The sequence below is a fragment of the Macaca nemestrina genome, chromosome 9, assembly GCF_043159975.1.
Source record: "Macaca nemestrina isolate mMacNem1 chromosome 9, mMacNem.hap1, whole genome shotgun sequence".
NCBI classification, from domain to species: domain Eukaryota; kingdom Metazoa; phylum Chordata; class Mammalia; order Primates; family Cercopithecidae; genus Macaca; species Macaca nemestrina.
In genome coordinates, this window is record NC_092133.1 from 130,216,426 (window position 1) to 130,241,039 (window position 24,614).

At 46.3% G+C, this 24,614-nt stretch overlaps 1 protein-coding gene across 16 annotated transcripts in view; it reads left to right on the forward strand.

Annotated features, from left to right (window-relative positions):
* The window catches only part of LOC105490635 (FERM domain containing 4A), a 699,298-nt gene extending 677,244 nt beyond the window's left edge, over window positions 1-22,054 (forward strand). For 10 of the 16 annotated variants that reach the window (XM_011756455.3, XM_011756457.3, XM_071068801.1 and 7 more), the window contains 4 exons: window positions 838-1,005; window positions 2,887-3,776; window positions 5,845-5,941; window positions 13,261-22,054. In XM_011756455.3, the coding sequence (XP_011754757.1) occupies window positions 838-1,005; window positions 2,887-3,776; window positions 5,845-5,941; window positions 13,261-13,363 (1,258 nt within the window). In that variant the 3' untranslated portion in view covers window positions 13,364-22,054. Of the gene's footprint in view, window positions 1-837; window positions 1,006-2,886; window positions 3,777-5,844; window positions 5,942-8,369 lie in introns of all 16 variants that reach the window. The other 6 variants (XM_011756462.3, XM_011756453.3, XM_011756458.3 and 3 more) reach the window with 2 other exon arrangements.
* Window positions 22,055-24,614: the final 2,560 nt, after the last annotated feature.

Genomic DNA, 24,614 nt, shown 5'->3' on the forward strand with positions numbered 1-24,614 from the left:
GCTGCGTCGTGAATGACGCCAAATGAGGCCACCGTCCATGCTCTGTGATTGCTTCCACAATCAAAGGGCTGTCCCAAGTAGCATCCACCATGACAAAACCCACGTCAACCTAGTTCCTCCCCCTGGGGTTTGCCTTTCACGGGGCTGTGCTCACAGCGCCCTCTGCTGCCCACCCTGTTGAGGTACATTTTTGTGACTCAGAAATTGGGGCTTTGGCCCACAATCCACGTGATGACAGATGGTTTGAATGCTGTTAAATTCCAGAGGAATTAATTAGGAAATCTCAGGCAGCGCTATTCTGAAATGGCAAGTGAAAGTCCACTCGGAGCAATTGCAGTGGTTCAGAACTCCACCCCCTCATCCAGCAGAATTCTCCAAGCCAAGCAGCTGAAATCCAAGCTGTGTATTATCAGCTCATTACCGGCCTGACCTTGTAGGGAGGTTTTTTTTTGGAAGGCATTTGGGTCTGCTGCTCTGTTTTTCTCATTTCCTTTAATCACCCTACCAAGCTCCAAGGGGGTGCCAGGACAGGTAAATATTTGTTTCTTGGAAAACAAAAACTGTAAGGGCAGGACCGTCACACTGCCTGCTACAGAGAAGGCTGACCAGGATCTTTGTCTCGTATTGCCTAGGTAGGGAGTGGGGAGGGTGTTCAGGGACCAGGACTCTACCCACTGCTGGGGAAAGCCTGAGAACCACAGTAGAGGTCTGACCAAGCAAGGTGGGAGTCACGGGCGAGCTTCCCCACATGCTGGGATCGATGTCCTGAACTAGCCAGCCCCCCAGGAAAGGTGCTGTCTGTCTGGCGGTGACTACATGGCCTCCTTGGCTTTGCAGCAGCCACAAGCGCTTCCCCAGCACGGGAAGCTGTGCGGAAGCAGGCGGAGGAAGCAACTCCTTGCAGAACAGCCCCATCCGCGGCCTCCCGCACTGGAACTCCCAGTCCAGCATGCCGTCCACACCAGACCTGCGGGTCCGGAGTCCCCACTACGTCCATTCCACGAGGTGAGTCTGCCCGGCCTTTGGGCCACCTCCCTGCTCAGACCAGGCCTTCCTTTTTAAAATTGGGCATTGCCAGCCCCAAGCTGGCCCAAATAATGGAGGAGCTACAGTCAGACCTGAACCCGGGAGGATAAATGAAGCAGAATAAAAAAACCAAGCTGGCGGCAGTCAACCCCCATTAGCCATGAGACCCATGCAGAGGGCACTTGGAGCCAGCCAGAGAATCCCTGGGCTCCTGGAGACAGGGAGCATGAAAAGTTTCCTCATCAAAGCAGAGGCAGCAGAGGCTGGCTGGGTTAGCATGGGAAGAGCTCTTACATCTTTCTACTGAGGCCTAAATTTATACTGGACTTCCTTTAGTGCCTCAAAATGTAAATTCATAAAGAGCAAAAGAGCCAGGCATAAATGAGGCTTCAGTGAATCACACCTTCTTTTTTGTTTGTTTGTTTGGTTTTTTTTTTTTTTTTTTTTTCTTGAAATGGAGTCACGCTGTCACCCCGGCTGGAGTACAGTGGTGTGATCTCGGCTCACTGCAACCTCTGCCTCCTGGGTTCAAGCGATTCTCCTGCCTCAGCCTCCTGAGTAGATGGAATTATAGGCACCTACCACCACGCCTGGCTAATTTTTTTATTTTTTAGTAGAGACGGGGTTTCACCGTGTTGGCCAGGCTGGCCTTGAACTCCTGACCTCAGGTGATCCACCCGCCTTGGCCTCCCAACGTGCTGGGATCAGAGGCGTGAGCCACCACTCCTAGCCACACCTTCTTTTTCTAAAAAGAAGCAAACCAGATCACAGAGGGCCACGTGATGGAGACTTTCAACCCCCTTCTGAGTGGCAGTTGGAAGTGGGTGGGACTCACCTCTTCCTGTGCTTGGCCAGTGGGGCCCCTGTGAATTTCACATGCAGTCCCAGCATCAGGCAACATCATCTGCCATGTGATAGTGTTTCGCAAACGTACTTCCCTAAGCCCTGAGTGGACTCACACGAGCAGAATGAATTATAAAGTAATGGTGTGGTGAGTATTTGCATCATTCTTTAATTATCTCATTTGCCACCAACCTTCTATTTCCCAGTTTTCACAGGAAAGGGGAGTCTATTTATATGGATTATGTGATAGTATTTGGTTAAATTATATGAAGGGCCTCTGTAGGACTACTTTTTGATCTGATCTGTAAATATGGACATTTCATCTGGTTTGTGTTTTGTCTTTTTTTTTTTTTTTTTCCAAGAGAGACAGGGTCTTGCCCTGTTGCCCAGGCTGGAATGCAGTGGTTTGATCACAGCTTACTGCATCCTCAAGTGATCCTACCTCCTCAGCCTCCTGACTAGCTGGGACCATGGGTGTACAACACTACACCCAGCTAATTTTCTAATTTTTTTGTAAGAGATGAGGTCTTAACTGTGTTGCAGAGCGTGGTCTCAAATTCCCAGGCTCAAGCAATTCTTCAGCCTCCTGAAGCACTGGGATTATAGGCATGGACCACCGTGCCCAGCCCTATCTGGTTTAACCATAATACTAGAGTAATGATTCTGTGGTTCTCTTTGTGTCTATAGAATCATTTTGCACTTAAAAAAAAAAACAAACAAAAAACAAAAATCGAAACCCTTCTGTGAGTCCTAGCTTCAGTCCCGCTTCCCACTGGGAATCAAGGTGGAGACGCCAGGTTCGCCTCCAGTCACAACCGGCAGTTTCATTCGCTGGAAACAACAGGCAGTTCCCAGATCCCCGGGGCAGCCCTGCTGAGTGAGACTCTGGTTTGCTGGGCTGGGGCCTGAGCCTGGGTGGAGGCCCTCAGTGCCCTCCTCAGGTCCCCCTCCTCCCCGGAGCACCCCTCCTTGGGCCCACCCCCCACCCCCAGACCAACCCGGGCCGTCTCCTGGCAGGTCGGTGGACATCAGCCCCACGCGACTGCACAGCCTTGCACTGCACTTTAGGCACCGGAGCTCCAGCCTGGAGTCCCAGGGCAAGCTCCTGGGCTCGGAGAACGACACCGGGAGCCCCGACTTCTACACCCCGCGGACTCGTAGCAGCAATGGCTCGGACCCCATGGACGACTGCTCGTCGTGCACCAGCCACTCGAGCTCGGAGCACTACTACCCGGCGCAGATGAACGCCAACTACTCCACGCTGGCCGAGGACTCGCCGTCCAAGGCGCGCCAGAGGCAGAGGCAGCGACAGCGGGCGGCGGGCGCACTGGGCTCGGCCAGCTCGGGCAGCATGCCCAACCTGGCGGCACGCGGGGGCGCGGGGGGCGCAGGGGGCGCCGGGGGCGGTGTGTACCTGCACAGCCAGAGCCAGCCCAGCTCGCAGTACCGCATCAAGGAGTACCCGCTGTACATCGAGGGCGGCGCCACGCCCGTGGTGGTGCGCAGCCTGGAGAGCGACCAGGAGGGCCACTACAGCGTCAAGGCTCAGTTCAAGACCTCCAACTCCTACACGGCGGGCGGCCTGTTCAAGGAGAGCTGGCGCGGTGGCGGCGGCGGCGACGAAGGCGACACGGGCCGCCTGACGCCGTCGCGATCGCAGATCCTGCGGACTCCGTCGCTGGGCCGCGAGGGTGCCCACGACAAGGGCGCGGGCCGTGCTGCCGTCTCAGACGAGCTGCGCCAGTGGTACCAGCGTTCCACCGCCTCGCACAAGGAGCACAGCCGCCTGTCGCACACCAGCTCCACCTCCTCAGACAGCGGCTCGCAGTACAGCACCTCCTCCCAGAGCACCTTCGTGGCGCACAGCAGGGTCACCAGGATGCCCCAGATGTGCAAGGCCACGTCAGGTGAGAAGGGGCGGCCGGGCGCACGTGGGAAGGCCTAGGGGCGAACTGCTCGCTGGTGTCAAGGGCTGCTGCCGGGAGGTACCCTTAGAATTGGGTGCAGTGAGGAACGGGAGTCATTAATTCTGGGAACCCTGCTGTCAGATGCGGGAGACTTGAGGTCTTTCAGGCCTTTGTTGACCCCCCACCCCGCCCCCGCCCTGTTCTTACCCTAATCTTGCATGTAAGGGTGCACTTGATCCTCCAGAGTACACTGGGCCAGCCCCCCATTTCTCCTTGTAAGGACAGAAATCTAAGAAACTTAGGTAATGTCTCCGGGTTTATCCAACCAAAGGTGAGTCTTTTACCCTAGTGAGGAGAGTATTCCAGTGAAAGCCCACAGCTGCAGCTTGCAAAGGAAACTGGGTTGGGGATGGGCTTGGGTCAAGTCTAAAGATTTGGCCAGTGTCTCCCCAGATGGGGGCAGACTGGCTAATAACCAGAGTGCCAGAGCTGGGCGTTTGACAGAATTCTTGACTGCTCCTGGCTTTCCCTTTTCGATGATGATACGCCACAGCCACAAACTATATTTTTGTTAAGTGTCTTCAATATCCTTGATGGTATGTCTGAAAATTTCCCTCATGTTCTTGTAGTCAAGAGCATTGGGTGGTATTGAATCAAGTTTAAAAAAAAATGGAAGAAACCACCCATTCCTTTAAGTTACATTTAATAACAGTGACACTGACCAACATGAGCAATTGCCTTGTGCTCTGGTCACAGCACTGGCTTATTAACATATTCTTACCACTCAGAGAGGGACACTGAGAAGAACAGAAATGGTAAACATTGTAAGAATAAAATGAGAGTCAGAAGCAAATGGGAGGAACTCTGAGTCAGGAATTTGGCAAAGATCAGGGGAAACAGTGACCTGAGATAATGGGGGGTTCATCTTTGGGGAACTGGAGGAAATTCTTGGTGCCTGGAGACAGCAGGGCAAAGAGGAAGAACCTGGCTGCCCAGGTGAGCCAGGCTCCGGCATTCTATCCCCACATCCTGGTGGACATGTTTATTAGGGTCCATTGGCCAAATGACAAGCTCCAGAGATCAGGCAATAGTGGGTGTTCCGTGGACTTCAAGGTCCTAGAACCTTCTTTATGCTCCTTCTTCACCTGTAAAATAGCCCAGTGAAATTTGCCATTGACTCCCCAGGAAGATCTTGAGTATGATCATCTGTGACCCTATTAGATAAGAACCAATGTGTTGTAAATATCTCCAAACAGGAGGGTTTATGTTCTATCAAAATTGCAGCACTTGTCTAGTAGATTTGCTTTATGTAAAGAGATTAGGTAGATCTTTTGGAACATATTTTAGACTAAAATTTTTAAGAAGCTGTATTTGAGGTTTACTGATGGAAAACATTCCATTACCAAAAAAGCAAAGGATGCATTTAAGTAGGATTGACTTCCTACTAAATCTTTCCAACTGGACTTCCATACTGCCTACATCAATAAATGCCTAGTGCTCAGGTTTGGATGAGCTATTAAAAGCCCTAAAAGCCCTGCTCCCTTCAAACTGTACTACAGTAGCAATGATAAGCCTGAAACAGCAGAGAGAACAGGCTCTGAGAACCTTTGCGGATGCCCTCTCTTCACAATGGAGAGAAACAATTTCACAATGGGGCTACACTGAAAATGCCCTGGGGCCAGAGAAATATGTCATCCCTGTATGAGCCCTGCTCAGGTCTCACTCAAAGGACTATGTGGACATCAGGTTCTTTGCTGCTGTTGAAGCTGTCACCATCCCTATGGCCACTTCCTGGTGGCAAAGTGGGGACCTAGGATCCCAGGTCAACTTGACTCAGAATGAAGGTGCATGGTAGTGGGGAGAAAATAGAATTGGTGGGATGCAGAGATGGTTCCCCACTGTGACCATGCCATAGGGATGCCAAGACCCTGCCCTGGGGTCCTTTCCAGTATCCCTGGAAATGGTGACCTCTGGCCACTGGGTTGGTGTCGGCCAACAGGTCACAAGCTCCTCCACCTGTGTCTGATCCCTGTCTGCTCTCTGCCTTTCTTGCACCACCTGCATATAGCTGCCTTACCTCAAAGCCAGAGAAGCTCGACACCGTCAAGTGAAATTGGAGCCACTCCCCCAAGCAGCCCCCACCACATCCTAACCTGGCAGACTGGGTGAGTTCTCCTTCCATGTTCTTCACTGTGTCAGCTCGAAAGAGTGTTGTAGATATTCAGATCCTAGTGACATAAGGATAAGTCAGTAAATGGACGATGAGCGTTCGTCACAGGGAAGTGTCTTCAAGAGAAGTCCCATGATCCGCTGTCATCTCTGCCTACTCCTTTCCCTGGCTGTGCCTTTATAGAGGTGAATTGTCTGTGTTCTCTTAAAGTAGACGGTGGTCCTTGGGATGTGGGGAGATGGAAGCAGGAAGTAGGACTGTGCTGCTTTGGTCAGATTTCCAGACAGCATTTGATTTCAGTTGGGATTGTACCCAGGCACGAATGTCAGGGGGAGAAAGAGAGCTGAAGACAGCAAATACCCTGAGAGGCAGGTGAAACGGCCACTGTCTTAGGATGTCTCAGGATGCAAGAAAAAAGGCTATGTCGTGGCCAAGCACTTGCTCTTTATCAACACACAAAGGAGATCAGGCCCCTGAAGCCTTCAGCGGAAGCCGTACACAGCAAAATAAATGAAACCGACAGGCGGCTCTTTTGATAGCCTGACGAGTTCGCCTACAGCATTATCATCTCGGGGCCAGTGAGGCTGTTCTGACCTAGTGGAGGGTCTGGCAGACACAGGTAACCCACCTGGCCCTACAGCACCTGCCTCTTCTGTTGCCCCTGAGACATCACTCTAAGTAGATGTTAGGTTCTGTCAACATCTGTTGGTTAGAGGAGTAAGGAGTCCCCTTCCTCGGTTTGTCTGGTTCCTGGTTTGGTGGAGCATCAGGGGGATGTCTGGGAAAATCTGACAACTGGCTGTGAGTTGAATCATGAGAAAAGCACAATTCCAGAATTGGCTCTAATGCCTGCCTTTCAGGCTCTCATACTTGGCCATTTTTTTTTTTGAGATGGAGTCTCACTCTGTTGCCCAGACTGCAGTGCAGTGGTACAATATCAGCTCTCTGCAACCTCCACGGTTCAAGTGATTCTCCTGCCTCAGCCTCCCTAGTAGCTGGCATTACTAGTGTGCATCACCACACCTGGCAAATTTCTAGTAGAGACAGGGTTTCACCACGTTGGCCAGGCTGGTCTCGAACTCCTGACCTTAGGTGATCTGCCCACCTCGGCTTCCCAAAGTGCTGGGATTACAGGCACTGGCCGGCATTTTTGTTCCTGCAGGTTTATCTGTAGCAGGTTTATCTGTAGTAATTTTTTACACAAGGTTTTCTGGAGCCTTCATTTTTGGTAAGAGAGAAAGGGTTCTAACACTGAGTGCTTGCTGTGTACTCAAAGGCTGGGAGCAGCTTCTAACACACAGCTCATATAATCCTTATCGTCCCCTGGCAACAGAAATACCCAGACGTTTTAGTTTCATAGATGAGGCTCAGAGGAACTAAGTGCCTGGCCCAAAGTCTGACAGCTGGAGGGAGCTGGAATCCTAGCTCTGCCCTCTGTGACCCCAAACCCTGTCTTTTCCCACTATACCGGTAGTTAAGTGTGGTCCCAAAGCAGCAGCACGTGAGAGCCTCACCCAGGATCTTATCAGAAATGCAAATTCTCAGGCTCACCTGTAACCTAAAAACATCCATAACTCTGGGGGTGGAGCCCAGCAGGCTGCTTTCTGATAAGCCTTCCAGGTGATGCTGACACACACTCAAGTTTGACCATCACTGACCAATCCCATGCTGCCTCTAATTCCTTTTAAAATAAGGGAAACTGGAGCCCCAACTCGCTGTTCCTGTGTCTACTCCTACTTCTTGGGCTGTCTGTCGGGCAGTAGCTGCCCCTCTGTCCTTAACTCTAGATCATTAACACCTACTCACGTACCACCCACACCCCAGCTCTCACCTGTGTGGCCAGGCAGCCTCTGCAAGGTTTAGGGTCTAAGAGTCTCACCAAGATTAGCTCATAAAAGAATGACACATCTTTCATATATATAATACATACCTCCAGTGACTAAACAAGAAACTTAAGATCCCTCTGTAGATCTTTTCTGAATCATGCCCAGTCTCACCCGATCCAAATATATGATTGTATTTGGCAACAGGCTCTGAAATGTACAAGCACTCCTCAGGGTCCTACGCATATAAGATGGTCTTGAATCTTGCCTATTTCACCATGTACAACTAGTGAGGACTCAAGACAAATCTGAAACAAAACAGCTATTTTGGTTCTTGCGTAAACTCTTTGCTATGATGTGACACGAAATGAGGCCATGGGTAAAAAGTGCCAAAGAGGGCCCATCCCTCCTAACAAATTACGTCTTTGACTCAATTATGGGGACTGAAAGTACTGCATGACTTGTATGATCTGTTGCTAACTCAGGTATCTAATCGGTGGGCCTTTCGGATGTATTACTAAGCTGCTAATCGTGTCTGTGCCAGTTTCTCTCTGTAACATGACCTCTCTTCTCTTCCTCCTCCTGCTTTCCTTTGTTCAGAGAAGCAACAGAAAACTCACCCATTCTGGATGGGTCTGAGTCTCCACCTCACCAAAGTACTGATGAATAGAGGTACCGTAAGAGGAGTTTTGTTCCTACTGCCCATGAGTCTGTGGTCCCACATGTGCTGCATGTGTGTTGCTTTTCTCCGTGTCACCGTTTCCACAAGGATACATCTGAGTGCTGTATTTATGCCTTATTTCCAGATACATGGCGAACTATATGTTTTTAGATGGAGGTTCTTACATCAGATGTTAGATATTCCCAACACTGCTTCCCAGAAAAGACCCCCAGAGTATGTTTTGAGACAGAGTCTTGTTCTGTTGCCCAGGCTGGAGTGCAGTGGCATGATCTTGGCTCACTGAAACCTCTGCCTCCCGGGTTCAAGCGATTCTCCTGCCTCCCTAGTAGCTACAGGTACACACGTGGCTAATTTTTGTATTTTTAGTAGACACGGGGTTTCGCCATGTTGGCCAGGCTAGTCTCGAACTCCTGACCTTAAGTGATCTGTGCGCCTGGCCCCAAAGTATGTTTTAGACTCACCATGTTCTACCTATATTCAAATATTTGTAGACATTTTACTGTTCCTGAAAAGAACAGCATCACTGCAATGTAAGTTTCAAAGCACCAAGGGCAGACTGAGTTGATCCAGAAGCACCCCCATCATTTCATCCCAGCATTCTTAACAGCTGTGCTGAGTACCAAAGGCTATGAGCACTGCTTTTCGAAATGTCCATAAGCCAGCATTTTTATTGCTACCACCATCACCCGGGAGCTTGTTAGAAAGTTAAGACTCCTGGGCACCACCCTGGCCTACTGAACCTAGTGTGCATTTAACAAGATTCCTGAGTGAATAAAATGCATGTCGAAATTTGCAAAGCACAGGGGCAGAAAACACCTGGTCTGGTTCCTAGCTCCAGGACCCTTACAGTCTATCAGGAGATATACGAGGAGCATGAGAAACTGCCACACTTATGTATTCAGTGCTCTAAGACTTAGAAACAAAACGCTGAGAGGATTCAGAAATGAGAGGGTCACTTTTGAGTTCACAGAGATGTTATGTGAGCCTGGCTCAGAAGCCTGCGGTGGGAGGAGGGGGTTGAGACAGGGAGAGACCATTCCAAGTGCAAAAACACGGATGCACAGACAAGCGTGAGGTGGTTAACAGAGAGTCTTGTTTCCTGAAGAGAAAAAACTGGACTTTTGACAAGCTCGGACAATATTGCCAAGTTGGCAGATGGGGAATCGGGGGACAGGGACTTAGGCTTTGGAAGGAAGGTAGACCACCCCCTGGCCAGTGCCAGAAAAAAGAAGAGATTTTAAGATAGGATGATGTCATGAGAGCAGTATTTTTGAAGTAGGAAGAATGGCCTTTTTCTCCCCCAGTATGGAAGGGCCGATCATCTCATCTGTTAAAGGTGATGGAGGTTGGGATGATAGCCAGAACTAGAACTAACCAGGTTTGAAAGAGCTGCTGTGGAAATGTAAGCACATCTGCTTGAAATATCTACATGCATACATGTGTGCACATGCAGGGACACACCTACATATACTGAGCAACAGCACCTTCCCAGACCAGGTGAGACAGGATGCCTCTAGAGGGCCTCGTCCCCAACTGCAGGACTATTCAACAACCCAAGTATGTGCTACCAGTTGTTTTGTAAGTTATACATTTACAAAAATAATTCAGTTTGAAATTCCTCCCTCCCAGCAGCCCCACCTCCCTATGCCAAGCACTTAAAAACCACACAATCCTGTGAGATGTGGGTGAATTTGCCATCTGTCTGGTATCAGAGGGCCCCTGGCCAGTACACTTTGCAGGCCACACGTCTCTGAGCATAGTTCTGGGAAAGCGCATTCTTCCTGTGGAAAGCCCCCACAGGCACTGGCCCTCACAGATTCTGACGTTGTCACTTCTGTGACCCAGACTGCCCAGTGCTAAGCTGCTCTGCTGGGTCACAGTTTAGAGAGCACAGCTACATCTTCATCCTGCCCCAGCTCATATTCCAGTGAATGACTGACTTGACTTTACTAGGGCAACTATTAAGTGGCCCCATTTGTATTATTCATGAAGAATAAATGCTTCCTAAAGGGTCTCTCTCATTAATTTTGCTTTCGTAGCACATGGCATTCCTTGACTATTACCCTAAAATTGAATTTGTACTGAAAGGCTTAGCTGAGCAGCCAGAACAAGGGTCTCTTCCCCCAACTTGAGAATAAACTTGAGAATAAGAGACCAATACATGAAGCAACATTTATAGCTTTAAAACTACCTTACATACTTCAGTAATGATGGGGAAGCACTAAGAAAGATTCCGTGTAAGACATCACAATTTTGGAAAAATACATCTTTACCTCTTTTCCTCCAGCTCTAGTTTCCTCAGAGGCAGGAGCAGGCCAGGGTTTCCATACTGTGGCCCCTCGGGGAGCCACCTGAGAACCAAACCACCGATCCAGCATCTCCCACCCCATCATCCAGATCCCAATGCCCTGTCATGTATGGGTTCTGTGACCCAGAAGGAGAACAGCACAGGGTTAGGCTAAGGGTTAGGCTCTTCACATACCGAATAAACCACCACAGGAACCCTTAACCTCATCTACTGCCTTATCCAGTCACTGCTTTGAACTCGGTGGTCTCTCCTTGAGCCTTTATGATCAATACATAGTGGACTTTTAGTCCCTGTGAAGCAGGTTATATTGTCACAATTATTACTCAACTTTAACAGTAATAGTTTGAACCAGAAACTGTTCAGGATCCAACATACAAGATAAGTCAACCTCATTTTATAATATTAGCCTATTTAAGAGTGTTTTTCAAAGTGTGTTCTGTGGATCTTCATAGGTGATACTGTTCCAGAAGTTCTGGGGCAAACAGTAATCCAGGACTTCTCAGAACCTTTAATATATACATTTACATTTCAGGCCTCTGAAAGGCAGACTCCTCAAATGTATTTATCCATGGAACCTTTTTTTTCCCCTCAGAGCAACTCACAGGACTACTTTGGGAAACACTGGCTACAGTGGTTCCTTAGATCTCATGAAGCCCCTTAGGGAAGTTTTGTCCCAAACAGAGCCAGATCATGTTCGTGTTAGAAACAAACATTTCATCAACAGTTTAAGAAACTACTTACATGTGCCAGTATTCATTAGTTACATATGAAAAACTCAGTTTAACAAGCGTAAGCAAACAAGAGCATGTACCGGCTGATGTCACTGGAGCCTGGGCTGGCTGGGTCTCATTCCATCTCTAGCTCTGCTTCCTCCTCCTGTTAACTTCGTTCTCAGGAGGAAATGACATCTCTGTGGTTTCAAAGCTGCTCAGGCACATGGCCATCTTTGAACCAGGGATTGTGATCGGGGGACTCATTGGCCCGGCCCCACTGGGTTCCTTGTCCCCTGGTCCCCCCGGGAGTGAGGATGGCAGCATGGTGGAGAACACCACCAGGACCACATGGAATTAGGGAGAGATTGTCCCCCTAAGAGAAACACAGGACCCCTGGAGGGCCCAACCACCTCCCCCCTTAGAAGTTTTTCAGTCAGGCACAATTTCAAAAGTCAGCTCAGGGTGGAAAGAAAGTTTGCAGGACAGGTATCCCAGAAACGTCCACTTACCACCTACATATAGTAATACCCGTGGCCAGTGTCATAATCAAGGGCCTTTTCTTACTTTACTTCTGAAGCTGGTTTATTTCTGGTGCTCCAAGCACAGGACTCTCATTAAAATCCACCAGTATGTGCACAGATGCCTTGGGATTTTCCAGCTTTCGTGGATTTTCAGGCCAGATGAGAAACATTTACAACATCCAGTTGTTCCTAGAGAGGTTAGCAAATGAAACAAAGCTGGGGATGACTGCTGATTCTCAGTCGTGAAGCTGTGTTTGGTACTGAAATGCTCCTAAAACTCACCTGCTCCGAACTACATTGGGTTAGGGTCCCCTCCTGTCACCCATCCCTCACCACTCCCCTAGCACTCCCCACGGGGAGATCAGTTGCAGGAGACGAATTCAACGGGCTCATTCAGGATCATTGGAGAGAGGCTGTTTTTCCTAATCATGATCCCTAGTAATGACTATCGGCTTCCACCTATCTATGATTGCTTCTCGAGATTTAAGAATTACTTCTACCCAACCTAAATGGTGATACCTACCTAAAATACTTAAAAAAAGAAAAAAAAAAGCCTTTTATTTTCTTCTATAGACTTTCCTGTATATTTTAAATGAACACACTTTTATAATCACAAAACAATACATGTTATTTAGAATAAAGCAACGTCACCATTTTTTTTAAACTTTTAAAACACAATTCAAAATACCACCACAGTTTCACCATAGGGAAACCTCACATTTCGAATGTTCTTTCCGGACAGAATGAAAATGTCCTAGTGACATCTGGTTAGCCCTGGGGTCTCACGGAGGACAACCCCAGCAGCTGTCCCGTGGGAAAAGTCCCCTGAGGACAGCCCGGAGGGTCTGGCTTCGGCTGCATATGAGGATCACCTGGTGGGAGCTTTGGCAGCTCCCAGCGCTCAAACACACCCCAAACCAATTAGGCCATTGTCTCCCGAGGCGGGGCCCAGGCATGAGTATTTCTGAGAGTTCCCAGGTGCTCCCTGGATGCAGCTACGTTGAAGAACCAGCGCACTGAGTAAGCGTTACCTTACGTTTTCCTCCTTTACAAATGCTCTAGGTTTCAGGCGGCCCCTTTGTGTGGATTCTGGGGCCTTCTGTACACGCAGCACTGTTGAGGGTCTCAGGCCTCACTGCTCTGAACAGGAAAGACTCGTGATTAGCACAGGGCCCTGTCAAGGTGAACACATCCTTCTCAGTCTAGGCCTGGCTGAGCCCGTCCTCCTCCACTAACTGTCTCATCTCCTTTCTTGGGCCTCCCACAGGGGCTACAATGATAGCTGTTTCCTGGATTCCTCCCTCTATCCAGAACTAGCTGATGTCCAGTGGTACGGGCAGGAAAAAGCCAAGCCCGGGACCCTCGTGTGAGCCAGCCCGGCCTAATCTGACCGCCTCAACGCCATTCTGAGATCACCTCACTGCCTCTCATTTGCCTTACCCAGACGCACCGTCACCCTGCACCAGCTTCGGCCCGCAGCACTTTTTTTCTCCTGTCTCCGCATTCCCTCCCCCTCGAAAACCTGACTGAGGAGACACTCTGGAAGGTTCCGGTCCCACTGTGTGTCCCCTGGCGCTCTTGCCCATGGAGAGCCAGACACCAATCCTCAATGGCACCTTGGTGGCTTCCCTCTGCCATGACAGCCCCTAGGCCAGGAACCGTCAGGGGGGCCGGCTGGCATCCAATTCCTGCGGACAAGTAGCATTGGGAGAGAACAAGAAAGGGGACTTGAGTTACAGGGTGACCAGAAAGACGGTCAGCTGTGTCCAGCCTGCCACCCGTAAGTAGGCCAATCAAGCACTTCATGAAGAGGAGGCCTCGTGGCATATTCAGTTTACACCTGAAATATTCCTCGATGGGACAGCTTGTGGGGAGTGGCTGTAGGGGAAGGGGAAGATGAGAAAGGAAGCTCTCGACACCAGAGATGCATCGGAGGACCACGATCAGTTCTATGCTGCCAAAGATTAAAAATAAATAAAAACATAAAAAATTAAGAGGAGCCAAGAGGAAGACATTCTTTCTGCAAGGAAATTTCGTTTAAATTCTGAACTACTACTACACATAAGTGTAAGTCAACCCTGTGTAAACTGGTGTCCTCTCTCTAGCCCTCTCCCTTACTCGCCCACGTCTCTCTCCGTAGAGGGCCTGAGAAACTGCCCCAATGCCACGGTGAAGACGAGGGAGTCTTGGCTGGCATTGCCGACTCACAGCCGCCATCCATCTGGACACAAAGGAAGAGAGACCCGCAGGAGTCATGGAGGGCACCGTTAGCCCCGGTCCATGCAGGGGGTTCAGCCAAGCCCAAGACTCAACGCTGCTTTCCTTTCAGGATTTGTAGTAACATAAGGTGATAATGGCCAAAAGTGGTTCTCTCTCATTAAAACAAACCAGTAAAAGCATATCCTATTTTTTTGCACAAGGTGTTTCATTTTCTTTTTTATGGGAAACCAAGGGAAAAGCACATTGCGATCCATTCAGTGTTTAACTGTTGTGGCTCATTTTCTGTTCATTAGCACTTGTGTGACAAAAGAGCTCAGATCCGACTTCTCCCATGTGTCACTTATTCCAAGAACCCAACTATGCCCTTAGGTAGAAAGATTTGACTCATGTGTCTACTAGCCAACAGGCAGAGCAGGGTTGAAAAAAATACCAGCTCCCAAAGGGCCCATGTGTCCACATCATCACTTACTGTCATGCACCACATTTGTGTGCAGATACCAAAAGAGGAAAGAAGACAAAAATTAATGTGTGGGAGCTGCACATTTACATGTGTTTTAAGCTACACCTCAAACACAACTGGAAAGCCATCAATCTTCAAAGGCCTCAAAAATACTTTTATAATAACAAGTGCACAACTTTAGTTGGGTTATTCAAGATGGCACAAAAAGGTTTCCGCAGAGGTGGTGTTGCTGTGCTTTGGGCGCAAGTGGTTGGGGGGTGGGGGGTGGGGGTGGAATTTTTTTCTCACTCTAATGACTTCCTATTGGAAAGACATTGACAGCCAGTGACAGGAGCCAGGGTGGGAGTAGTTTTGTGGGAAAGCAGAACTGAAGTTAGCTTAAGCATAAAAAGAAAAGAAAAATCTTCGCTTTTCATGTATGTGGAATCCAAGAATAACCATAGGCTGTACCAGACCAGGAGGGTAAGGATGGATACTAAAACGAAATAAATACCAAGGTATTCCTGCTGCTGCAGCCTGGAGACCACCGAGAGTCGAGCTGGGGCGCACACACCTGGCTGGGACAAGGCGGGCCGTGGCCTCCTCCACCAACTCTCTGTAGACGATTCAGGGCCTGCTTTCCCCAGCTCCATGCATGGCTAGACTGGTGATTCCAGCATGCAGAAGGGATTAATATTCCCAGAACGCTTTAAGTGTACACCTGCAGGACAAATAGAAACCGGTTATGATATTATTAAATGATTCTAGGGATTCATTGGGGGATTTTTTTTTGCTTTTATTTTCATGGTTAGAGCTACAAAGAGCAGTGATTTTTTTTTCTCCCTTCCCCATTCAGAAACATGATACATAGGGCCATTTTTCTTTCTCCCAAAGAAGATTCATGAAGAGTCAGACTGAACTGTGTGCAACAGGAAAAGTCAAAAGGGAAAAGGAAGGTGATGAGGTTATGTGGTTACAGGTTCTACACCATGCAGAGTAGCTTGAAATCTAGTCTGGAGAAAACCGGATCAAGATTCTAGCCCACTTGAGTTGCAAGGAATGAGAGGCAAAAATTCTAAAGACTTGGGTTATGTTTTCAATTCGGGGGACAGAGAGAAATGGAGTGGGAACAGGAATTACAGTTCCAGCAAACATCGTGATAGTCTGGTAGTCAAGACAGAGATTAAGTAAAACAGGTTTTACTGTTTAGCTGAGTTCAGTTAATACAAAATGTACATAAAACGTTAGTCCTTTGAGACTGACATGATTAATGATCAGTGTGGTGGGAAATGATGTAGTTATTGTACACAAGCACTTGCAAACTCTCTATCCCTATTCCTTTAAAACAAAATAAGGTGAAATATGAAGTCCCTGGTCTGATATAAAGCCCCTATTGGATTCTTCGGATGCGTAAAAGAAATGGCCTGTTTCAGCCAGAAGACTGGTGAAAACTCATACATCAGACTTATGTTGTGAGCCAGGTTGATTTTTTATTTTATTATATGCAGGTGAGTGTTGAAACTGTTAAAATTCCAATTTGTTTTCATTATTAGTTTAGTTCTAAATATAGCAAACCCCATCCAGGTGCTATCAGACGACCAGTTACTGCTTAGTTAACTAGGTGTAAAGTTTTACATATACATTAATGTCAATAGTTTATTACAAGTTGTGTAAAATGGAGTCTAGTTTAATAATGGGGGAAAAAAGATTAGGTTGCTCCTGAAACTGACTGTAGAGCATGTAAAATGATTTTACTGGATTCTGTTCAACTGTAATCAATGAAAAAGATGTACGTTGTAGACAAAGTTGCAGAATTAAAAAAGAAATCTGCTTTTAATTTATTCTTTTTGTATTAAGAATTTGTACAGTACCTTTACATTTTGCAAAACAGTGTTGTCAACACTTATTAAAGCATTTTCAAAATGAAAAGATCCCAGTTGCCTCCTGGAGATTTTGTTTCTTTGTCTGTCAGCGATAAATGCCTGTGTGTGCTCCGGGAATCTGTAATTCAGGTGCTTGTGTCCTCAGTGGGCTCCTTTACTAAAGTCAATCTGTAGATGGTATTTTTATGGCCTTGCTAGATGATAGAGAGAAGCTTGGTTTGTTCAGCAGAGGCGAATTCCCTCTTATTCTAGTTTCCTTTTGTTAACTGTACAAGATAATATTGTCTAAATTATGTATTCCTCCTACTACAAAAAAAGACTTGAGGTTAGAGGTCTTTATGAGGATACTATCTCAGCTTTTGCATCACTGTTCACTGCAAACAGCTGCCCATGTTGTAATATGTTCCAGCATGTGTACTGTCCCCACAGGACAGTCCACAGCAGAAGGAGCAATGAAGGAAGCTAGGCTTTGAGGGATCGTCTTTAGTCTCTCCGTGTTGTCCCTCGTTCCATGTAGGATGCAGAGGGTCACTCTCACAGGCTGCTCAGGCTCTCTGTGACTAAATTAACCCTCTGTGCTCACACTGCAGCTCAAACCCTGCCACTGACTCTCTAAATCACATCACCAGAGCAAGGGCCTACTGGGACTGCAAGTACAGAGTTCCTGACTTATGGATGAAATGATGACTGGCTGACTTGAATAGCGACTGCTGCAATCAAATCCCTGGCCCCCTAACTTAATAGGCATCTCTTCCTAGCAAAACTGGAAGTCTGGCCTCCAATAGCATCCCTGGATGAAAAGCTCCTGGATGGGAAGCCTTGCAGAAGCCTTGGCCGCTAGAGCCAGTTGATGCTGCCAAAAAGGAAAACAATCCACTGAGAATCACATCTGGATGTAAGCCCACCAAGAGAGTGTTCTCTACTTCCAACACCCTAAAAACTGCCCGTTGGAGAGCCAGAAGCCCCTCTCCTTGGGGAAGCAACCAGGTCATCTCAAAATCATCTACACTTGAAAAAAGGGAAAGGGACCTCATGTAAGTCTTTTACATGTAAATATGTCACAGCTCAGTAAATTAACCTATTATCTTCTCATTAAGCTCTACCACATGAAAGCAACTGGTAGTTAGGAAGATCCTCTTCCCATTTCTTTCCCATTCCTTCCTACTTTTCACCTCTTCATCTATCAATCTGTTTATCTAGCTCCCCTTTCACTGTGCCAAAAAAAAAGTGATTCCAAACAGTTGATTATTAGAGAACACAAAGTGAACACCCCACTTCTGGTAGAACATATTGCAAACAGCCAGCTCTTTATTTTCCCAGAATACCAGTTCAGAAAGGCTCTATGTAAAACTCTCTAAATATGGCAGTGTGAAGTCATCACTGATGAGAGCCAGCAGGCAGACAATGGGTCTCCAACAAAGTCATTTCATCGCACATTTGGTGCAGAGTTCCAGTTCTTAAAAGCTTCCTCTCATGGATGAAACAAACAGGCACACAACCACATATATGGGGAAAGGAGGACACTAACATTAAACAGGAGGAAGAGATTAAAATTATTCCCAAGGATAAGAGATCAACAGGGCATCTCTCATTGGTTACCTGAGTTGAGTGGTCAGAGATGGCAGGGAAAAAGTAGAAGAGCTGCAGAGGTATAACCTTTATGCCTTGCACAAAGTCATGCTCCCAGCAAAGTCAGTATCTACTTCGGCAACAGCTGAAGAACCTGCACTGCATTCGGAAGAATAAAACAATGTGGAGAGTAATCTCAAGAGTCCATAGGATTATAATGGCACCAAGATTGATTTTTTAAATCAGAAACACATTTCTATCTTCATAAATTTTTATCCTCACAAGCTAATTATTTTCTCCTTCATTTATCCATTTTCTCTTAAACCCACTCCAATTATGTTTTCATCCCCTCCCCACTCTACTAAACCCACTCTTGCCAAGGTCAATGACAACTCCCTGCAATGCCAAATCCAATGGTTCACTCGCTGTTCTCATTTAATATCACTTGCCAGCAACACTTTCTGGAGTGTGAAGAAGTGGGACACTTCATTGAAACACTTTCTTCACTGAGATGTCAGGATGCCACATTGTCCTGGTTTTCCACCTGGTTTCGCAGTCCAGGGCTCTCCTTTTCAATCTCCTTGGTAGTTTTTCTTCCCTGGCTTCTTAACATTGGAGTGTCCCCGGGCTCAGTCCTTAGACTCCTTCCCTTTATTATTGACAACTACTCCTTAAAGTTCCCATCTAGTCTCATGGCTTTAAATGCCATCTTTACAATGATGACACCTATATTTATCCCTATATCCTAGACCTCTCTAAAAGTTGCACATCCCATTGCCTACACAACATCCCCACGTGGATGTCTAATGTGCTAACATGTCTTGAACTAAACTCCTGACTGTCCCCTCCAAACCTCACCATGAATGGCCCTCCCCAGCTTAGTTACAGGCAACTCTAGGCCTTCCAGTGCTCAGGTCAAAACTCTTGGAATCATTCAAGCTTTCTTTTTCATCAGCTTTCCTTTCCCCACACCTCACATCTGCACAAACAAAACAGATGCAAATTCCCTGCCCTTATAAGACTTAAATTACATTGGAAGTGGAGGGGGCCAATAGAAAGTAAATTAGATAACATAATAGATAAGAAAGCAGGCCAGTGGAAGATTTAGCCTATGACAGAAGGAGGAACAGCTTTTTCTCCAAATCAAGTAAGACAAGATGCTGGTAGGTTTGGAGGTAGAAATAGACCCTTAAGATTGCCTCCATATTCAAGTTGTATGAGAAGGGTAGGTGAGGCCACCCTCCAAGTGAGATGAAAAGGAGGCAGCAGGGTAGGATCAGGAGAGAGCAGAGGTATCAGGAGAGCTATGGCAGGCAGGATCTGGCTGACATCGGACGCTTAGATTGTGAATTTTCTCCAGAGCAGTTACCGTCATGTCAGAGCACGGGAGGAGAGAGGTTGGAATGATTCTGGCTTGGGTGCTATCATCGGGTGTGGCAGGACAACAAAAGCATGTGAGAGCAAAAGGGACTGGAGGGTGACTGAAATGATGGTAATGAGATCCAGACTGACTTTATAAAGAGAAAAGGGAAGCTGAGATGATGCTATTAAATAGGAGAAAACAGACTGAATGGACAGAGGTCTCGAGGAGACTGAGGAACAGCAGGGTGGGAGTGAAGGAGGGAGCAAGGAGAGGTCTTTATGACCAGGGTCTAGATAAAACATTAGTTTCCCCTAATCTTGCAGCTATGCCCATGGGGGTGAATCACATCATCTAGGGAGGGATCCCTATGTTGTGTTGAGGAAAGCTAGTGGAAAATTTCACCTGAGCTTGGGATTACATAGAAGAGGACCTGGGTCTCATGGCTGTTTTCCAGGAGCTGATAAACCTGGGTGCCTGTTCTATCTCGAACCAAGACCACAGCAATTATTCTAAGGGAGATGTTTGAAAAAACAACCGTCAACCAGATAGTCAAGAGGTGGGAGGCAAAAAGGGGACTCTCAGGTATCACAGAGAGAACCGCAGTAGGAAGTCACCACGCTTAGGGCTGGGAACCAGAGGCAAGTCTGGGATCATTCAAATGTGGAAGCTCTTCCAGGAGCTGGGAGTGAAACGTCTCAGGAGCAGACACCACTCTCCTGGTACTGGCACCTCAGAAATGTGGGGACTCCACAGAGCTCGGATTCAAACGTCTGAGGAGGGGCACCGGCTGATGGTGCTGTGATCTTCGAATGGAGCGATGACGCTGTTCTACGAGTGTGGAAAACTGCACCCTGGAACCCACTATTCCTCCAGGAGTGAACAGCCACTGCTTAGCTTCTGGAGAACCACGGCTGTGCCATCGTTGTTAGAAACAGAAAGCAAACAGAAAGGGGGAGCTCCCTTCTTCCCGCCTCCAGGTTCCAGTCTCTCGTGTCCAATCCTGGTGGACCCTAACAAAAAGCTCTCCAGCAAAGGACAGATGTGGTTTGCAGAGTCTCATGACAAAGCAGAGTGTGAAGATATGTTTGGAGCTGAGACAACAGCCTCACAACCAGCACCCCTACTGACCAGAAATTGGGCCCTTATCCTCTCTGAGTCCTGGCTAGAAATTCCTAATTAAGGGATGAACAGGCTCTAAAATCTCAAAGAGACCTCTAAAATCTACTGCTATACTATTTAAAACAAACTAATTTGTAGCTTTTTAATTTTTAAAAAACTCTACTAAGGACAAAAACACAAGCACTTTTTTTTTGGCCCATGTTAGCGTAACGTGAGTTGCTATCTCAGAAGGAATTGTAGTAATAACACAAGTCAAAGCATATCAAACTGCTTTTCCCAAAATGATGAAATCACAGTCATGTATTTTCTCAAGTATCTTTCACATCTGTAACAGATATTCAGAAGACAGTTTAATTCTCTCAAAGTCTCTTCTTATTCTGATGGAGATTTAGAGAGAACGCAAAAGGAATCAGAGCTAAATGCTTTTGTCCAATAAATTGAGTGATTCAGAATCTTGATGACAGAGCAGAAGAACTCCTTTTGGCATCTGCTCTAGTCCCTGGTTGTCCTTGAGGTGCTTTTAACATCAGTTCCATCTGTGGCTTTTCTGTAACTGAAATCACAATGTACCAACATCCACAGAACCAATTCAAGTAAATGCTATCATACCTATTTTATCTTAGGAGGATGTGGCAAAGTCCGATTTTATTCCAGTCGAAATGAACAAAGACCTCAGCACCATGGCACACTTGCCACAAGTCACTTTTGAAAGTGACTTTGAAAGTCAGTAAGTTTGACTTACTGATTTTGAAAGTCAGTAAGTTTGAGTAATGCATATATTGCTTAGGGACTGAGTTCAGCAAAATATAAGGGAAATCCAACTGTAGGAGCTTACCCAATACTGTTCTCATATAACATGAGGCCCAGAGGAAGGCAGCTGTGATGGTTAATTTTGTGTCAACTTGACTGGGGAATATGGTACCCAAATATTTGGTGAAACCTCCCAAACGTATCTGGGAGGGTGTTTTTGGATGAGATTAACATTTGAATTGGTAGACTGAGTAAACAGACGGCCCTCCTCGTGCACACTGGCATCATTCAATCCATTGATGGCCTGAATAGATCAAAAAGGTGGGGTAAAGGAGAATTAGCTCTCTCTACACTCCAGTCCGCCTGCAGACTGGAATTACACCATCAGATCTCCTGGTTCTCAGGCCTTTGGACTTAGACTAGAACTTACACCATTGACTCTCTTGGTTCTCAGGCCTTTGGATTCAGATGGGAGCTACACCACAAGCTTTCCTGGGTCTCCAGCTTGCAGGGTGCAGATCACTGGACTTCTCAGCCTCCATAACTACATCAACCAATTCCTTATAATAAATCTCTCTCCCTTCCCCACAACTTTCTTTCTCCCTCTCTATCACCTATCTCTTCTGTTTTTCTGTAGAACCTTAAAAGAGCAGTTCACGTTTTATACAAAAAGATTTCATGATGCCATTAAAAAAAAAAAAAAAAAAAAAAACAAGCTTTATCTTCTGCTCTGCCATCTTTAGCACATCTTCACTGTCAAGATTGCAGGATGGCCAGCAAGCATCTACGCATCATGATCACAGGCAAAGGACAAAATATGTATGTCAGCTAAGTCTTTCTCTTAGAAAAGCAACAGGTTTCCAGGAAGTCCCACTCACCCACTGACTTGTATCTGTATCTTCTTGGCAGGACCACATCACATGACCAACCCTAACTGCAAAAGGTCCTGGGAGGACAAGTTGTTTTAACTGTGCATATTACAGTTCTAAACAAATTAGGGCTCTGTTAGTAGAGAAGGAGAGAGAATGAAAGTTGGGTAAGCAACTAGTAGTGTCTACACCACACATATAGAACATGAACTTGCACAACAAAAGAAGCAAAACAAAAGTAGCCATGTCTCAAACGAAATAATCCAATACAACATTTAACAAAAAAAGAGCAAACATTCACATAATTTCCTCTTCTCACAAATCTTACACTCTTAAACATGCCACTATGATGACATCATTAAACAAGAGAACAAGAGAAAGAATTGTTATTTAAGCTTGACATATGATTTGATTTTTAAAATCTATCAGGCAAAGATAGTTGGCAAAGGTTATGTCAGTATCTGAGTCAGTCATAAGATTATTTCTCCAATGCATAAAAAGTAACCTGGCACAAAGGGAGGCCACCGAGGGAGAGGTTTATTTGCAATACAGATATCTAGCCAGAATACAGGAAGTATTCAAATCAGAAAGTATCATACCAGTGAGAAAAAAGCAGGCAATTCAGTAGGGGAAAAATGGACAAAAGTTAAGTATTGAACAGGAACTTCACAAAAGATAATATCCAAATGGCCATTAAGCATATAAAGAAGGTACTCGACTATATTAGTCATTAGAGAAATGCAAATTAAGCCACAATGTGACAGCATTCTGACTACCAGAAGGGCTAAAATGAAAATGACAGAGGATATATCAAGTGTGGCAAGGAGGCAGAGTAACTGCAACTCTCAAATCCTGCTGTGGGACTACGTATACTGGTATAAGCCCTTTGGAAAACTCTTTGACAGTAACTCTAATGGCCAAGTTTATACATACCCTATGTCCCAGAAATTTCATACCTTGGTATATATTCTTGTGAACAGAAATATAGAAATTTATATTCACCAAGAAACACATATAAAACATACATGCAAAAACCAGAAACAACTCATATGTCCATCAATAGTAGAATAAATTGTGAGAGACCGTAACTACACATAGTGGGGATGAATAAGTATCAGAACCCCTACGCTGGGTCAAAGAAGTCAAGCACATACTGTTTGATTCCATTTATAGACAGGCAAATTTTTTTTTTTTTTTTTTTTTTTTTTGAGACGGAGTCTCGCTCTGCCGCCCAGGCTAGAGTGCAGTGGCCAGATCTCGGCTCACTGCAAGCTCTGCCTCCCGGGTTTACGCCATTCTCCTGCCTCAGCCTCCCGAGTAGCTGGGACTACAGGCGCCTGCCACCTCACCCGGCTAGTTTTTTTTTTTGTATTTTTTAGTAGAGACGGGGAGACAGGCAAATTTTTAAACACAGGCAAACGAGGTTCTTTTTTTGGAATGATGAAAGTATCCTAAGACTGTGGTGATGGTTGTATAACTCTGAATATACTAAAAACTTTTGCACACATTAAATGGGTACAACTAATGGTATGGGACTTACCAACGTCTGTAAAGATTTTTTTTTAAATTATGATGTTAGAAATTAGGACCATGGCTATGACTAGAAGAGGGCATGAAGAGATTTCTGGGGAGTTAATAGCAGTTACCTTTTCTGATTTGGGTGCTAGTTACTTTGTTTACTTTGTGAAAAACCTATCATGATGTGGTACTCTAGTGATTTTCTGTATGTATGTTATACTGCCAATAAGAAAATTTACATTCAAAGAAATGTAATTTACCACTGAGTCTTAGGAAATAATTTTCAAAGGGCCAAACCAATGTCCTCTCAACAGACACTTGATGCATAACACTAGACTCCTTGCAACTCTTCTTGCCCCAAACCTATCTCATACTTAATTAATTACTTAATTATTTTTGGGACAGGGTCTCAGTCTGTCACTCAGGCTGGAACGCAGTGGTGTGATCACTGCTCACTACAGCCTCGACCTCCTGGGCTCACACAATTCTTCCACTTCAACCCAAGTAGCCGGGACAACACGTGCGCGCCACCACACCCGGCTAATTTTTGTATTTTTTGTAGAGATGAGGTCTCACCCTGTTGCCCAGGCTGGCCTCAAACTCTTGAGCTCAAGCGATCTGCCCACCTTGGCTTCGCAGAGTGCTGACATTATAAGTGTGAGCCACCACACCCAGCCAAACCTATCTTGTACTTTAACTGACCTCCCATTTATTTTGTAATACCTCGTTTAATCTTGCTTTATCCAACAATGTGCAACCAACCCAAGGTGATCACCTATACATACTGCCAATTTTCTAACAGATGGCTTACGAGTTGCTTTTCTCGATTCTTCCATGGATGTCTCCTCATTTTAAACTTAAGAATTACATATTACTGCAGAAGTATTGAGC